General features: G+C 51.2%; 1 protein-coding gene across 1 annotated transcript in view; it reads right to left on the reverse strand.

The window, feature by feature from the left end:
• Positions 1–17,530, reverse strand: part of VAV2 (vav guanine nucleotide exchange factor 2) — a gene marked incomplete at both ends in the record, with an annotated part of 97,032 nt that extends 79,502 nt beyond the window's left edge. The window contains one exon of the mRNA XM_079544870.1: positions 17,327–17,530. Within this exon, the coding sequence (XP_079400996.1) occupies positions 17,327–17,530 (204 nt within the window). The remainder of the gene's footprint in view (positions 1–17,326) is intronic.
• Between the last annotated feature and the right edge of the window lie 646 nt (positions 17,531–18,176).

Raw genomic sequence — 18,176 nt, forward strand, 5'->3', positions numbered from 1 at the left:
TGAAGGCGTAAGTCTTCACCAGCTCTGAGAGAGGGAAATTCTGGGTGAAGGACAGCACAGCTTTGAGGAACCTGCCACATTCTTAGTGTTAGGAAAGTGAGGAAGCAGCACTGTTTGCTAAATAGAAGAGAATTTGCATCCCTACTCATCCTGGAAAAACCTGGGCTGACAAATGCCCTTGGGTTATCCCAGATCAGCACTTGGTCCATGAAAACCCCTCCCTGGCTGCTTTTGTGCTGCATGGCAGGACCAGCCTGGACAGCAGCAGCGTGCTATGCCTTCGTGGACTGGGACAGACCTGCATCCTTATCCACAGCCCTTAGAGACCAAACACAAAAAGGCTTCTTTCAGCCTCTCCCACACAAGAGCAGCACTGGGCTGCCTCTGAGGCACATTAACAGCACACTGCCAAATCCTGGCTTGGACTGAGCGAAACACAAGGTCTGAGGCTGCAGGGGCTCAGAGGCACTGCTCCATCTGCCCATGTCTGTCACCCTTAGCAGAGTCTCCTGCTGCACTCATTAAGCCCAGCTCATTTCTCCTCTTGCTGGAAGAGGCACAGCTCCATCAGGGAGGTCGGTTCCAGAAACAAACAGGAATCATTTGGCTTTTTGCTCTTGACATGAAGTCCTAAGCTCCCGTTTGCCTCACCAGGGCTCATGCTTCATCATGCATGAAACACAACCATAGGTAAAAATATATATATATATTATTGTCGCTGATCAAGAAATCAGACTCCTTCCCACGCACTGAGCTAGCAGCAAAGAAAATTCAAAACATTCTGGCCAGCAGCTTTAGGACAGGGCTTGTCCCAACCATGACAATCAAATTGTAACGCAGAATCCAGCTGCTGTTAAAGAAAACGGGTAATTACGTAACTGTATATAGGGTTACACCAGAATGATATGCTTACACAGAACTTTCCAAGCAGTCATTGTTTTTCTGCTCTTTGGGATGGGTGAGGAATTGGGCCGTGATGAACTCTTGACAGGACAGAGATGAGAACAGCTCTGCTATGCCCTGAGAGGAGCGACGGCAGCCAAGTGGGGAAATCAGCCCTTGTCACGTCAAGCACTGGGGCCAGAGCTGTGAGAGGGAACCCCGGGCAGGAGCTGCGAGTCTGGGCTGGCTCATAAAACACGCAGAAAACCTTTATTCTGTTTAAAACCAAGATGCTGAATAGAGAAGCTTTGACTTTAGAAACATACCGTGGGGTAGGAGCTGTGTTAGATGCCTGTAATACCTAACTGCAACATCATTTCTGCTATGCGGACTACCGTGAAATAACAACCAAATCTGCACATTGAATTCAAGACCTTTGTGTCAACTTTATGAGTTCCATCTGAGCCCAATCCTACGTGCCCACTGCTATCTTGGCCCACCCTCAACTGACAGTGCAGCCATTTGGGGCAGGCCTGCTCCCAGCTCGAGGCACACATCTGTCTCGCTGCAGATGCTGCACGCTTTTGGTTTAAAGCCCCCTAGGAAATCTTATTTCAAAAGCTCTGATATCAGACCAGTGGCATGCAATCTTTCAACATCCAGCAGACTTTTCTGGCAAGAGCTTTGTACGAGCTGCCATTGCGTTATTCAAGCATCATTTCTCCACGCAGGCGTGATTTGGGGTGATCCGTTTCCAATTAGATTTGCTTCCCCTTCACAAAGCCTCAGAAATTACAACCAAATGCGTTGTTTTCCTCCCTGCAAGAAGTGCCAGGTTACCTGCCAGGAATCAGAGGTGCTGAACAAACCCATCTCCCGACGCAATTCATCCCACTGAGCCAAAGCAGCACAGCGCACACAGGGAAAGTGCGATTGAAAAGCAAGAACACAGCCATGAGAAATATTTATAACCCTGCATTTGTTGCAGCTTTTACCTTTTAAATCGCTGATGGAGGGCATAATGGCCTGGAACAATTGGAAAATCCTGTCATTTCGATACAAGTGTCAGCAAGAAATCTTAGAAATTGGATATGCAGCAAAGGCTGTTCTGGGTACCTCCGGGATGGCAATGCTGGGGGGCTGAAAGGCTTTAATGGATCGTGATTTGTCCAGTCTTGCTGCTGCCTGACAAGATCCAGAGATCACGGTTCAGCATCAACATCAGTGCTGAAGCACAGGAAGCCCTGGTTTGCCCTGGCAGAATAGAAGAGAGCTTGCTGGGCTTTGCCCAAGCCCACATTTACCTGTGTGTCCTTGCTGAAATCAGGCTGCCAACCCTCTGCCAGTGGGCTCAGTGAGAAACTGCTCCTAAGTGACACCCTGGGGACTGGGATGGCATTATTGGAAGCAGACAACAAACAGTCCAAAAACTGAGCTTAATGACACCGGGTAATGATGCTGAAAGATATCCCCCAGCTTCTTCTTCAACAAGTAATTAAAACCAGAGCCCTACTCTTCACATTGCAGATGGCTGATGCAGACCTGCATATGAGATTAGGCTGTACCGTGCAAGATTAAGCTCACAATGTGCTTTTAATGGGCCTCTGGATGTTTCTCTGATCGTGGTGGCACATGGGAGCTGCACGCAGCAGCCAGAGCACCTCTGGCTTCACACGTTCTGCTGCTGTTTGCTTGCTTGTGGCTCAGCTTTTGCTTTGGACATTCACCAGACACACAGCCTACTGCGTTACACTCATCTTTAAGGACAAGAGGGGAAACCCAGGGGATGCCAGCCTCACCTCAGATCCGCAGTGTGTCCCATTGGGATCTCTTCTGTAAAGACCAGAAAGTAAATCAGGAGCAGGCAGCACGCATTTAGCACAGCAAGCTTTGCTTGTCCAACTCAATTGCTTTCTATAAAGCAACAGACATCAAGACAGATGTAGCTTGGAGCACTGATGCAATCAATGTGCTTTGCCTTCACGGAGGTCTCTGCCACCACCTCCCTCTGTACAAGGAACCATAGCCACGTGTCCGTTGGCCACATCCATTAAAACAGGGCAAACTGCTGACAAAGTGCCCGTTTCACAGTGTGAAGGGACAGTGGGAAAGGAGAGCGACCAGCTGGGATGAAGGCCCTGCATTTCAGCTCCTCCTCCCTGCAGAGAGGGTCAGAAAACATTCAACATTCAAAAGAAGAGTTCCAAGTCTTAAAACACAGCTCAGTTCTCAGAACTGCCCAGGCATCAGCAGAAGCCTTCCATGAGTTTTCAACTTGAACAGGCTTGAGATTCAGCCCCCAAATCCTACTTGGCTCTCTCCTCATGGCTCCAAATCCATTTCTCTATATGAGGGAAAGGAAAACCATCCACAAATGCAGGCGTTAGCACTGTTTCTCTTAGTGCACAAAGCGCACTTTGTGATTTGCATTCAGGGTATCAGTTCCTCACCCCTCAACACTGCAAGGAAATTAATTAACCGAATAGCAACGGTAAGTCTCATAAAGCTTGGGAGGCCCAGACAGGAAAGCTGAAGGTTAAAAATCCCATTTGATACAGATGCGAGGTACAAATTAAGATGAACTTCAACCAGGTGAAGGATGGGGAGCCCACTGGCATCGCTGTGATGATGGGTTGTGGAGGTTCTTATTTAAGAAGCTGGGCTTTGTGCACTGCTATCACAATGAATTTGGACATCCTAATGTGTCTGTCCTTTTTTAAATTTTGTTTTTCATTGCAAGAGTGAAAGGTTTGAAGTTTAAGTACTCTGAGCTAAGCTAAAGGCCCCTACATCCACCAAACCCAAGGACTCAGAGATGCCATAGCTGTGATTTGACCCCACACTGATCACTTGCACGAGGCCTTTTCCAGGGAAGGAGAGGACAAGCGCCACTGAAGCCCAGCTTTACAGCTTCTCAGTTACCCCCGTTTGCACCACGGGAAGAAAACACGCTACTAAAAAGAAAAAAAAAAAGAGACAGAGCAATCACTTTCCATTTCCAGTTATTTTTGCAAAGTGGGATTTAACGAGAGACTCCGGCCAAAATTAATGCTGCGCTGTGAAGTTTCCCCAAAGCGTGAAACGATTCAGTGCCAAAACGAACTGAAGGCATCTTTATGCAATGACTGAGCGCTGAAGGTTTCAAAGGCGTGTTTGTATCGAACGCCAGCCATCACAGCACATGCTCCAGGCATGGAGCTGGGCACGTCCCCATCCATGACCTTTCATCCAGGGGAGTCCTAAAACGAAGGAAACAGTGGGGAGCTTTGTGCCCAACCCAATGTGCTCCGTGCGTGATGAAAACAGAAGGTAAAGCATCGGTAAAGCTGCTGAAAAAAAGTTGATGCCTGGCTTGAAAGAACCAGCAATGAGAACAGAGCCCACAGATGACGAGGAAATAAGGCTCTAGATATTTCTGTTGTTCATTATATTAATACACTGGTGATACAACAAGATCAACACTACTTTCTCATCCAATACTTGTCTTGCTCTTTCCAGCCTGTAACACTTGCCTGTCTGCTGCATCAGCACAACAGTATTCAGTGCTGGCATCAACAAGGCTAGAGGTGGGTTTAGAAACCTCACCTATGTTTAAAAAAAGGGATCTGAGGGATGCAGAAATCCAGCACCTTGCAATCAGCCCAGCAGATGCCCTGCCCTGATGTTTATCCTAGGTGGAAACACCTGGGAGAGGTGAAGGTCATAGAATGGCCTGGATTGAAAAGGATCACAATGATTTCTAGTTTCAACCCCCCTGCTATGTGCAGGGTCGCCAACCATGAGAAGACCAGGCTGCCCAGAGCTCTGCCCTTCTTGCTTAAAGTCTCCAATGCTTTTGGCCACGCAGCTTAAAGCTTTGACTTAGCACACAAGGTGAGTCTTCCTTTGGGTATAGTGGGGTGGGTGGATGCTCAGACTAGGTGATCCTGGTGGTCTTTCCCATCCCTACTGATACTGTGACAACCCGTGCTATCAAGGATGTATCGTAGCCTACCACAAAGAAACTGTTTAAATATTTCAGTAGAAAAGCAGACACTTGGGATGCTTCAATTTACACTCATTCAAGAAAAGAAAGAAAAAAAGTAAACTGGAATTTGTGAGCTGTGAAGAGGCAGCTATGCTCAGAAGCCTCCTCTCCCCACCCCTGCACGGACCTGGTGCACTCACACGCAGGTGCTCCACTAGGACAAGCATTTCCCCTGAAAGCAGAATTTAATGATGTATTTACCAGCCAGACAGCAACAGTTACAGCAGACAGCCCACACGAGCACAGCTTACTCTCCTAATTGGAATATCTAAAATAAACTCTGTAGAAGGGCGTAATTGCATCTGCAGAGCGGAGTGCGTTAGGGATGGGTTCGTTTTGCTGTGCTGGTCTAATTAATTTGGTACGAGTGGAGAAGGGAGATGAGACCCTGGGGACTTGTTGGGCCGGACCGCTAATGCTTCAGCAGAAGGGGCAGGGAAGTGGGGAGCAGCATCTGAGCCCGGCACAGCCATTAACCCTCGCTCCTCCCAGAGCCATCCACCCCACTTCACAGCACTGGAAATGGGCAGGACGCAGAAGGACAACGCTCAGAGCTTCAAATGGGAGCAGGTCGATACATCTGGATAGGCAGCGGCCCTAAAAGAATACAAAAAGCCCAGTGACCTGCAAATTAAAGTTATTTTATTGACGTGGCTAAGTGTCACCATGCCGTTAAATGCAGCCTGCTTGTCCATTTTGGACAGCAACCCTCTGCTATTTTCCTGGAGCCACTCAATATGAACTCATTTCCACTATTTAGGCTGCATACAACTAATGAAAAGTTATCTTCTGCTTTAAATTAATCCTCTTAGCAACTGCTTCCATCAACACACTGAGAACTCAACCAGACCGTGCATAGGCAGAGCAAACGTTACAGGAGAAGGGATCTGCTGCTCAGGGGCTGTGCTCATGCAGAAGATGTCACCATTTCCTTCCAAATTGGCTGCACGCTGAGCTGCGACACCGGCCTCACCTTATACACACTTCACCTCCAAACCCTCCTTTTGCACAGCACAAGTGTACTGATTTGTGTGAGGCACTGGCACAGGTTGCCCAAGGAGGCTGTGGATGCTCCATCCCTGCAGGCATTCAAAGCCAGGCTGGATGTGGCTCTGGGCAGCCTGGGCTGCTGGTTGGTGACCCTGCACACAGCAGGGGGTTGGAACTGGACGAGCACTGTGCTCCTTTCCAACCCAGGCCATTCTATGATTTTATGATAAAACGCACTGAGCTCTGCACAACCCCGAGCAGAAGTCATTAGGAGTGCTGAGCAGCCAACGTGATGCTTTTTAGATTTTCTGCAGCAAACATTTAGACGGGTCCAGCTCCTGTTAAAATCACTACAGCACACATTAGGCTGAGCTGTTAGGAATAAATCGCTCCTCCGCACACCGCAATTGAGACTTTGCAGAATTGGAGACTACAGAGTATTTTACATGGCCATAAACACCAGGGGAAATAAAGCATCTCTCTGAGGTGCAGCTTCCAAAGCAAAAAGCTCTTATTCAAAGCAGCACTTCCTTGAGCTCCAGAGAGGAGCGGCCCTCCAACTGCTGATGTCTTTTAGGGAGGGGAGAATAAAGAACATTCCACACAAAGTCATCATGGCTTCTGGCTGCATTCAAGAAGCAAAACGCAACCCTTTACTAATAAAGAAAACTAGCACTATGAAAATTATTTCCCCCCCCAGGACTCAAGGAGTGAGCAGCATTTGGTTGATGGAGACCTGCGGGCCTCACGGAGGGGAAGAAAGCCCTCAGAGGCAAATGCAGTTTTAGCTTTCCCAGGAACAGAAGGGCCTTCACAGAGCCCTTCCATCTTCTGCTTTGGGACTTTTATTTTTGGACCCAAACGGACCACCCTACACAGCCTGCAGATCCCAAACACTACAAGCAAGCAGCGACATCTGTAATCGCCCGCTCTTTTTTAGAGTCCTTGCAACCATCTGGCAGAACCAAGTCCTTCCTATTGCAGTTTCTGCTTTTATTTACAGGCAGGAGGGGAAGAAAATTGGCAAAGGAAAGCTGCTGTTCACAGCAGGAAAAGCAGAACCACAACAGCCAGAGGACCCAAGGAGAAAAATAAAGGACGTACACATCCCCTATTTCCTCCCTACCCGAGTCTGAGGGCACTATAAGGACTTCAGCAGAACTCAGAGCCCGGAACGGAGCCGCTGAGAGGATGCTCACAGCACCAAGCAGGGCTCACACAGCCCTAACAAAGTGCTGCAAGCAAGAAGAAGCTCCACGTGTATTCTCCAGAGCAACAAAGCCCGATGCTCTGACAGAGACAAACCCAAGCAGTGATTAATGTTACCTCCAGCACAAAGACAAGTTAAACACCCCTTTGTGCAGAGGCACCTGCAGGGAGCTCCTCCTGCATGGCACTAGTGGAGCCGTACAAATAACAGTGCTGAGCGGCTGTATGACAGGTTTGTACAGAGCAACAACACTACCCAGCACCTCATCTTTATCTTCAGGGATCTTCACAGCCTGCACTGTCATTAGGAGAACTGCCTGGGAAGAAATCGAGGTGGATTCGAGCAGTTCCTCCTTTCCCACTTGGCACAGCACAGCTTTCCTCCTAAGCAATAACACCGTTCGCTCCTCCAGCTTTATTTTGGTGGATCCCCATGCTGAAGGCAGCTCCCCACCTCCACCCTTTTAAGTTATCTCACAAGGAGGGGGGGGATGCAGGACAGCACCCGCTTGTTGTTTGCCAATATTCCGCTTTATACATTTTAAACCTTGCTTATTTTAACTTTGCTTTCAAGTTTACGAGACTGCAGAGAGCACTTGAGTCGCGTTTCTACGCATTTCCCCAAAGCAGAGATGGCAACGCCTGTTTGTCTGCCTTCCCTTAAGGAAGAATTAAATCCTCGCATCACAGAACTTCAGGGTCCGGGTCTTCTGGAAATACACCAGGGAAATAAAGTCACAGAAATGGGGTTTAATGGCCAGCATGGAGCCAGTCCTCAATGCAAAGTTATTGGCAAAGAGCAGCACTAAGAGACATGGCACCATAGGAGCTTCAGAGGAGCCAGAAGGACTCCTGGTTTTGGCTGAAGCACCAGAACATGGGGCACATCAATTTAGAATTTCCATCAGAAGCCCATATTGTGGCATTGTCCTTCTCCACTGCAAAGGAGCAGATTCTGCTCATGCTGCCAAAACCACCAGGAAACATGAAAATGCAATGAGGCATCATCTTCCATCAAGAAATTCCATTTTTTTTTTTCCTATATTCTCTCCCACCCTGGCAGCTGTATGCTAATTTCCCCTCAGCACTGCTTTATTATCACTCGGAACAGATGTTGCAGCTGCTCCAAAATGCAGAGGTGACAAAACCCATTAACCCAGCCCAGCAGCCAGGCTGGGCAGCGAGCAGCTGTGATGGGGAGGGGCTCACATCCATCCCACCCCTCCACCAAACACCAACAACGGATCGGGACCAAAAACCCACCAGCAGGAACACCCACAGATGTCACCACGGATGGACGCAATGCCATTCATCAATTTGGCCCCAAACTGAAAGAAATCAGCTTTACAACTTGGGCCCGAACATGGATGGATTGACCTGTTGAGTGGGTGCCCAGCTTTGGGCATGTGCAGATGAAATCCCTTCCACTGCAGCCCAGAAAGGTTTAGCCTTCCCCACGGAGTTGATTTCCCCCGTGCAACTCCTGGAGTAATTAGTGCCAGAATCTGTTTATGACCTTTGCATAAATTGTTCTTTTCTGAAGGGAAAGCTGTTAAACACGTTAGCAAATATAATTAAAGAGGGAAAGCGGGGGTGGGGGAGCACAAAGATCTGGAATTAAATCTGTCTAATTAGAAATGCTTATTGTGACAACCTGGCTAAGGAAAACCCTCTCAAGCAGACACCGCAGCTCCATTAAAGCTTCCTCATAATGCCTTACGAGATTATCAGGCTGCCCAGACAAGGGGAACCACCTCTAACCTTTGTCACTCATAAGAAAAGCATCGAGGCGTTCCCCAGTGTGGACAAAGCTCTGTGACGTGAACCCACACATGATGAGGCTGCAAAACCTTACGAAGAGCAGAGCACAGCCTCCCTACAACCCCAGCGGCCTTTCCCAGCCTTATCACAGCCTCATCTCTCCTCCTTCATGGCCTTCGACCGCAGTTGCTGCTCATGCTGCAAGAAACGTGCCTTGCTATCAGGTGATGGGAATGTTTAACCGCCCTCAGACCAAGTTCCCAGCAGGGAGATGCAGACTGGATGATGCACAGAGGTGCCAAGCAAAGCGCTGGGAAGCAGTGGTGATGGAGCCCATCAATTACACAGCAATAAGCAGTATTACACAGAAAATCTGCATTACACAGAATATTTGCACAAATGCAGGGCATGCTGCTGGGCCTCCAACCGGTTTCCCAATTAGGAGATGACCCACGCAGAGAGCTATGGGGTGAATCATGGGGATGATGAGCAGGGCCAGCTTGCTGCATGACCGCTCCCCTGGGAGCGGCACCTCCTGGCACCCGGTGCTGTGACCCCACAAACCTCAGTGCAATGCTCGCATTTCACATCCTGCAACCTAACATGGGAAAATCCTCTTGGAGGAGCCCCGCTGCACATCCAGCCCTCTGGGTGCTCCCTGCTGCCAGCACTGGGGCCAGAGCTGAGCACAACAAGCAAAGAATGGTGCGCAAGGAAAGCCCTGCTCCTCCCTGGCAGCCCCAAAGAACAGCTCAAAGCTCTGCAGCATGGATAGAGAAGTGGAAGCTGGGCTATAAAATCAAAGCAGGAAGCCCCTCAAAGCAACACCCTGGGTTTACTATAGATTTTATTTTATTTGCTGTTGAAAGTCACAATTCCCCCACAGGTCCCCAAGACGAGACTTGTTTGTTTTTCTCCTCCTGAGGCTCACCAGCAGCTTTCTTGGAAGATCACTGACGTGTAGAAGTGCTTCCCAAAGCACGTTGGCTCTCAGTAGGCACGCAAGGCTGCCCCAGGTATCAGACACATTGCCTGTCCTGGGGAACCACCAGGCTGTGCATGTGGGTTTGAGGCACACTTGCTCTCCACAAACACATAACAAAATATAAACATACAGCTACATTCACAAGTATCTCCCCCACTCATGTTGCTTCCGCCAGAGGTGAACCCTGCCTTGGAAACCCTGTAAGGCAAACATATACCCTTACACGAATGCAGTCACTCCTGCACACACTCCACGTATCTGATAAACACAAGCAAACTGCCTTTCCTAGAAAGCAAACCAGTCACTAAAGCACGTCTCAGATCAAAGCAGTCTGCTGATGCTCAGCGAGGGCACTGCCTGACCCTCACAGCACTGCAACGGTGTTTCCCAGAGTGACTGAGCAGCATCCCCCATCTGCGAGCCCCAGAGCAAGGCTGATGTGTGCTCAAGGCTCGGGCATTTTTTTTCCTCCCTCCCATGGGGCCAAATGCTTTTGTCATGCACATGGAGTCGAGCAGATTTCACAGACAATTCTGTGTTTGCAGCACAAACACAAATCAATCCTCCTGCTCCTCCCCTTCTCGGTCTGCTCTGCTCCCTGCCCACTCCCTTTCAAATACCAGATGTTCCATTTAGCAGTAAGCTACCATAAAACACAGCAAAAGATATGAATGCTATAAAAAGGCCAATTTACTCCCCCCCTCCATCAGCGTTGAAGCACAGGGCTTGAAGAGAAAGAGCAAATTTCCTCTAGAGGAACTTTTCCACCTCCCCCATTGATGAAGGCAGAGCTGGCAGCGTGAGCTGAGGTGTGAACCCCCCCCCACCCCACAGACACCACCCCGCTGTCATCGCATCCTGCACAGCTGTCAACATCTGCATCACTGCACCAGGTTCAGCCCCAGGTCAGCTGTCAGCACAGGTTCACGCTGCTCCCAACACAGGCATCCAAGGCACTGCACAACCAGAGGTGCTCCCCACGTCCGGCAGACCTGGCAAATTCAAACCTGAGATGTCAAGTGGTGTCACAGCAAATAAAGGCTGATTTCCAAGCGGGTCTCTACCGCAGGCAACGCTCTGCTCCATCACAACACCCATGAGCCAGACCCAAAGAGCGAGTCAGGATATGAGTCAGGCTGGTGGCTTTCCAAGGAGGCGAAGGAGGACCTTCCAGCTGGATGCTGGCTGCCCAGACAGGGCAGTCCCCCGAGTTAGGAAACAACAAGAGCAGATCCTGCGTTATCTCCTGCCACCCAAGCGACAACGTGCAGAAGGGCGGAAGGAAGACAGTGGGAAGGCTGCAGCCTTTGTTTGGTGACGGAAAGGCTTCCAGCCATTCCAGCCATCACATCGGGCACTGCGGGAAGGGAACGACACTGGACAATGAGGATGTGGCAAGATGTGCTCTGCAGGGCTTTTTAGACAGCCCAGGAATCTTGGTGGCTGACACAGCGCTCTGCGGTGACTTCTGCTACGGATCTGCAAAGCGACCCATCTGCACCCAGATTTGTCCAGTGTCTTTGATGAGTCATTCAGAATTTTGTTAGAGCATGAACACCTTCTGACACAAGGAAATAAGAAAGAAAAGGCTCAGATGTTTCACTCATCTTAAGGGCTTCACAGGGATAAACCCAAACGGTTACACCCCCGGCTAAACCTTCCTGCTAACAAGGAGGAAACCCATCAGGTTGCACTCAGCCAAAATGGTCTGAATTCACACCCCCAGGAGGAATATCAGCAGAATATTCATAGAAGGTAACCAGAAACAGGAAAGGTGCCTGCAGCAGCTTAATTCCTCAACAGCCCCACACCCAACAGCAAAAAAATCACACCTCTAGGGAGAGGTTTGCTACCCACACAAAGTGCCCGTGCTCACGGGGCTCAGCAGCTGAGGGCCACTGATAAACTCAAGCTACATGAAACTCATCCCCACCTCCCAACCCCAACAGCAACTGCTGCAGCAGCAAGGCTCTGCTGCGCACACAGCTCTGTGCTCTGCTGGCTGCTTTGGCAGAGCTCTGCTCGGCCCCTTGCAGAGCTCACAGAGGGCGGAGGACAAACGCGGCCGCTCCTTGGGTTGCATCATTGGATGGAACACAACACTGAGCTGCAACCAAAGAAAACAGGAGGGGAGGGGGAAAAAAAAAAAAAAAAGTGTAAAAAGTCATTTTTATTAGAAACAGAGCTTTTCCGGGCTGCCCTGTTCTTGATAAGGAAACGCAACGCTGGGAAAAGTCATTTAATTAACAGTGGGTTTGAAAGTTGTGAAAACTCTCATTTTGATTAGCAGTTGCCCTGAGACAGGAAGAAAGCCTTTCCTTCTCCTTAGGAAAACAACTTCAGATGGAACACAGCTTCAGATACAGCAGAATCCTGGGGGTGCAGAGTACAGGTGCACAGGGTGGGAGCTGAGCAGGGAAGCTGCGCTCACTGCTGTGCTTTCAGCTTGTTTCAGGTGAAGGATGCAACTGAGGGCCAAGCCTGCATGAGGGAGGAAGAAAGCAGTCATGCAGCTCTAGGAAGGTGCGTCCACGCTCAAAATAAATAAGTAACAATGAAAACAGAGCTGCGGGATCAGCATAGTTTGAGAGAATCCCTCGGGAGGGCTGAGATCAGAGGAATTTGAGTGGAGAAGTACGGCAGCACGAGGGCTCCAACGCCGCGCTGAGAAAAGAGCTCTGTCTCTTTAAGAATGGACAAAGCAGCAGATCAACAATTCGCCCTGGGGTCAGTCTGAAGCAACATTTCTGTCCCAGCCAAGAGCTGGGCTCCGTCTGGCTGCGGAGGAGCAGAAGGAAGCATCGGGTCTGCAGAACCCAGGAGGTGATGCTCAGCCCCCCAGGGCTGCACAGCCATTCCTCTCAGCACAGTGTAACCCTGGTGCACACCTGGCCTGCTCCAGCAAAAGCCTCAAATCCTGCAGCCTAATCTCTCGCTCAAGCACTGGGACCAGACAGAGCCAAGCAGCTCAGTATCACTACTGCAGAACAGCAGTTTATCTCCTGCAGGAACCAAGCACCACGATGCCTGTTGCCTGGTGGTACCCCAGCCCAATGGGACACCACCAAGGATGCACAAATGAAGCAATTCTTGCAGCTCGTCAGCCTGCTGTTGAGAGAAAGGGGCAGCTTCCAAGCTTGGTCCCAAATGGAAGAGTGACAGAACAGCCTGAGTTTTGGGGCTTTGTGTTTTTCGAGGCAACTATTCACAAGATTGCTCCTGCGCTGTATTGAAGGCAGGTATTTAACTCTCATCTATCATTCAACAGGGGGAAAAAAAACATCCTCACTGCTTTTTATGCTCCTTGGCACAGCCTGCAGGATCCATCCAACACCTTCAGTCACCTCCTACCCCAGCAGAGCACACAGGAGCCTTCAGCCTCAGGTCACATCACACCTCATCACCTCAGCCAGCAGAGAAAGAGGGCACTGCCTCCAGCTCCAGCAAGCTTTCAGGGTGCTCTCTAACATTTGCTCCCAGTGATGCTACAGGAAGATGGGAAGGAAAACTGCAGCGGGTTCCTATTTGCAAGGCACTCCCGAGTTCGGCCCTACAAAACAGAGCACCTTTTTCCCCCCCCCCCTCTTTGTAAAGCTCAGCACATCCGAACGGGAAGTCAGTGAGACACAGTAAACAGTGATCTGTAATGAGGCCATTTTTTATAGCTGCTTTTGGAACAGAACTCAACTTCAAGAAGCAGAGAGTAAATAAAAAGCAAGGGGACCTGAGCGGGGTAAATTGGAGCTGCTACAGAGCAGCGGAGAGATGGAGAGCAGGAGGTGAGAGGGATCAGCCTCCCTCTGTCGAGGAAATCACTGCCTGGGAGCACAGATACACTGTCCTATAGGGGAACTGCTCTCCTATATGCAGGAAAGCATATGCTCTCCTATATGCATTCCCAGCACACCAGGCTGGCTCTGTCTTGCCATGGTGCTGGGTACAGCCTCAGAGCCGGACTGCGCTCAACCACCTGCCAGCTCCTGTAACACTGCATTCAAGTTAACTGCTGTCAGGACTCATTGAAGCAATTACAGCCATCATAGTTACAAAGCCTCCAAGTGGCACTGAAGTCCCAAAGCCTCCTGAGTAATTGCTGCACAACACACACCGGCGCTCTCCCATCTTCCTTGTACCTGGGGGAGGCATTTGGAACAAACCACCTGCTCCCAGTGGCACAGCGAATGACTGCCTACATCACAGCAAGTGGGACTCTGATCCCAAATTATTCCCTTCTCTCAGAGGACCGACAGCCTTGCAGCTCAGGCAGGTGTGCAGCATCACAGCACTGCTGTACGACGCAGCAGCTGAGGCACGGGGCCAATTACGTTTGCTGCATCTCCGTCTCGGGAGCCCTAATAAGGCACTGCAGACTGAGATGGATTATCCACAAAGAGATGTCAATATGCAACAAATAAAAACCCTTAATGAGCTGACCACTGCTGTCAAGCTGACGTCTGTGTGCACAGATGCACCCATCAGACGTGTGGCTGCTTAATTTCAAGTATCCAGGAGATAGAATCACTAAGGTTGGACGAGAGCTCTGCAATCCTCAAGCCCAACCCGTTCCACTGCCCAAGTCCCCCAGTGCCACATCCACAGCCCTCTCTTGGAGGATTAGTTTTATCCAAGGAGAATGCAAATTAAAAAGAAAAAAAAATCAATCTGCAATCTTCCCTGAACAGCCTCATATATAAAATAAACAGCCTCACCATGCTGAATGCAAGCAGAAAGTCGTTCCATTTGTATTTGGCCCGAGTCTTAACCGAGTGATGATTCAAAGCTAATTATTGATGGAAATCTCAAGCTCGCAGCTCTCCATCTCACAAAGAGAGCACAGGGCAGAGAACAGCTGCCCCAAACCATGACAGGCAATGGGAAGAGCAGCAGGGTGCTGGGCATGGCTTTGAGTAGGAGCAGGGAGGGCAAGCTGGAGGGTGCTGCACCCACCCACGTTCAGGTATCAAAATGCCTCGCATCGCTCTCAGCCAGCTGGCAAAACTGCTTAAATTGCCCCCAAAATCCAATCACTGCAATCGACGTGGTGATCAATAAGCGCTGAGGGCATGCGCTGCAGCCCCACTCCCACCCTCTCCAGAAACAGCCTCCACAGCAAAAGCAATTAGCAGAAATGAAGTTTTACTCCAGGCTCATCAGCAGCAGCCTCACATCTGCCAACTCTCGGAACAGAGTGGGGTTTTAAGGCTTCTTCCTGCTCATTATGTCTCCATAGAGGTTCAGCAACTTTGAGTGGGCAAGCAAACAGGGTCACCCTGTCCTGCCAAGCATCACCAGGGAACCCTGCTTCTGGGATCCAGCAGTAAAAAAAGCAAGCCTGAGGTCACAGCCTCTTTGGGTTTAGCAAATAAATGAGTTAAAGGAACACAGCCTGGCACCACGGAGTGAGGAACTGCAGCAGCATGGAGCTGGAGCTCAGCAAGGAGGGGACACCAGGCCACCCCTCTGCAGCACAGCGGGACCCCTGCAGCCTCACCCACTGCAGAGCTGAACCCGAGCTCCAGCTGCAACAGAACCAAACCAGCAGGGATGGGGGAAGGTAAGAAAACACACGACAGCGTCTGGATCTTTGCTGAGATGGGATTTCACCTCTGGCCTTTGAAGTGGTGCTCACCTCAGGCAAAAAGCTGTTTCTCCTTACGCACCTGCACAGCCCCATTTGATTCACCCCGAAGGAGATGACAGAGCATTGCTGGGTGTTTCAAGTCTGGCACACGTGCCTCCGTCCCCTGGCACTTCACATAAACGAAGGAAACTCTCTGCACAAGGCAGGCAGCTGGTGACCCAGCCCAGCCTGTCAGCCTGAACACACGTTTAGCATCCAAAACCACCTCTGAAGTTCGAACACACTCTGTCTTGCACATCCCAGCCTGTGTCTGAACGCATCACTGCTCTTTGACAAAAATCCACACCTCCCTCAGGCTCAGCTCTGCCCATCCTCCCCCTAAAGCCAACGAAGCACCGGAGTATTGCAGGCAGAAAGCAATGGAGGACAGCAGGGCTGTGAGCTCCCACCTCCATTGCGGGGCAGGAGCTGCTCTGAGGCAGCAGGAGCTCCTTCCTAAACTGCTGGGACCTCCCCCAGATCACAGCTGCCATCCCTAATCCTGATGTTACTTCCCCAAGGGCAAGGATTAAACCCAACCTAGGTTCGCAGGGCTACAATATTTCCTTGACAGAACAACCCCAGGTCGCACCATTCACGGCGTGTTTTAACAGAGCTCCCCACACAGCTCCAGTGGGACAGCTTCTATTTGCTCACAACAAGCTGCACAGAAGGCAGTTTGCTCAGTTTACAGCCCGGAGAACTAAAGGGAAACCCCCAGCATTGCTGCAGCCCAGGAAGAGGCATCATTTCGTGGTATTCACACTGAGCATCAGGCCTGAGCAGCTCCCAGGTGAGCCGTCCTTGGGCACGCAGCTCCCCAACCGCACGCAGCTGTGTGCTGCTGGGAGAGAGGGCAGGACTGCCCCGAAGCAACCTCCCCTTGGCACAGAACTCCAGCACAACAAGGGAGAGGCGCTTGCGGCCCCGCAGCGTGCTTGCGCAGCACAGAGCACAACTCAAGAGCACGTTATACATTAGCTTTCAAATACTTGGATAAGCAGAATCTCACGTGCCCTCGCAAGTAGGTAATTCCCCCTCCCTGCTCACCGAAGGATCCTCAGCACAGAGGATTGAGGCTGCCTGGTTTGCTGTTTGCAATCGATTTCGTTTCCCGATTCCCATGCAAATACCACGCACAGCTCGAAGTGCGAAAACGCAAACGGAGCATCTGAAGCCAAAACAACCAGAGCCGGTTTGAGGTTCGTCTCCATCAAAACAGTCAAAACCTCGAAACAATTCCAAGGAATGGAATCCTAATGCTTTACGGTTCCCGTAAACCTTCGAGTCATGGATGGGAGCTGGGCAGGGGGACGGCGAGAAACGGGAATAGCGATGGGGACAGCAGGGAACGCAGCGAGTAATGGGAATCCGGATGGGAACCACAGCCGGCCCCGGTGCGGGAAGGGGCTGCGGGAAGGGACGGCACTGCGGGGCACCGGGATGTGCGCGGCTGTTATTTTTCATTTTCCTGGGGAAACTTTTGCTCTCAAGGTCAGTTTCCTCCCAAGGCAGCACTGGAGACCGCCGGCTCCTTCCAGCGCATCAAAGCCGAATTAATGGCTCGTTAAGAGCCCGGAAAGTAATCACGCAGCCCTCAGCTCTGTTAGTTGCTTTTGTTTCCGGATGATGTAAATACGGGAGAGAAGTTTCCTTCTTTCCCGGGGACGGAACCCCCAGCCTCCACCCCCAGCCCGTTCCCGTGGTCTCCCCGCAGAAGCTGAGCCCCGCGGTCCGGTAGAGGAGGAGACGATGCAGACATCGGCACAAACCCTCCCCAGCCACGCGTGCCACGAAGTTTTTGCACGAACACCACAAAGAGCCCCACGGAACCCCCCTCCTCCCTCCTTACCTGGGACATCTGGGGCCTGAAGTTGATGTCCTTAAGATCGATGGAGCCGGGAGAAAGGTTGTGCAGCAGTTGGCACAGCAGCACCCCGTCCCGCAGCGCCTGCGCCAGGTCGAAGACCACCGCCGAGGGCCAAACCACGCGGTGGTTGGGGGGCAAAACTTTGCAGTCGATCAACCACCGCCCGCACTGCCGCCACTCCTCCATGGCCGCGGCCCCGCTCTCGCTCTCGGCCTTCCTCCTTCCTCCTCCTCCTCCTCCTCGCCGCTCAGCGAGGGGCTGCTCCGCTCCGAGCCACCGCGCTACGGCTCCGCTCCATCGCCGCCCGCCGTCCGGGGAAGCATCGCATCGCTCCTCCGAGGAGGAGGAGGAGGAAAGAGGAGGAAGAGGAGGCGGGGGACGGAGCGGAGTTTTCCGGCGAAGGGCTGCCCCTGTGCGGCCCCACTGCCGCGCTCAGCCGCACCGCATCGCCCCGCGGACAAAGGGCCCGCCGCCGCCTAAGTTGCGTCCTGCCCCCAACCCCCCGCAGGCACCGCCCCGAGGAAAGTTGCGGGGCCCCACCTGCACACAGCACGGCTCGGACCGCCGCCGTACCGGGTAGCAGTTTGCTGCTCCCCCCGCACAGCCCCGCAGCCCCCGCCCCGACGGGAGGAGCTCCCGGACCGCCCCCCCCCCGCCCCTTTGTCTGCGGGAGCCCCAGCCGGGCCGGGGGGAGGGCGGTGCGTTGCCGCCTCCGCTCCTTTTTTTTTTTTTCATTCTTTTCCTTTTTTTTTTTTTCCCCCCTCTCTTTATTTTCCTTCTTTTTCCCTTTTTTTTTTTTTTCCACTTTCCTTTTTTTTTTTTCCTTTTTTTT

The sequence above is a fragment of the Tetrao urogallus genome (assembly GCF_951394365.1).
Source record: "Tetrao urogallus genome assembly, chromosome: 19".
NCBI classification, from domain to species: Eukaryota; Metazoa; Chordata; class Aves; order Galliformes; family Phasianidae; genus Tetrao; species Tetrao urogallus.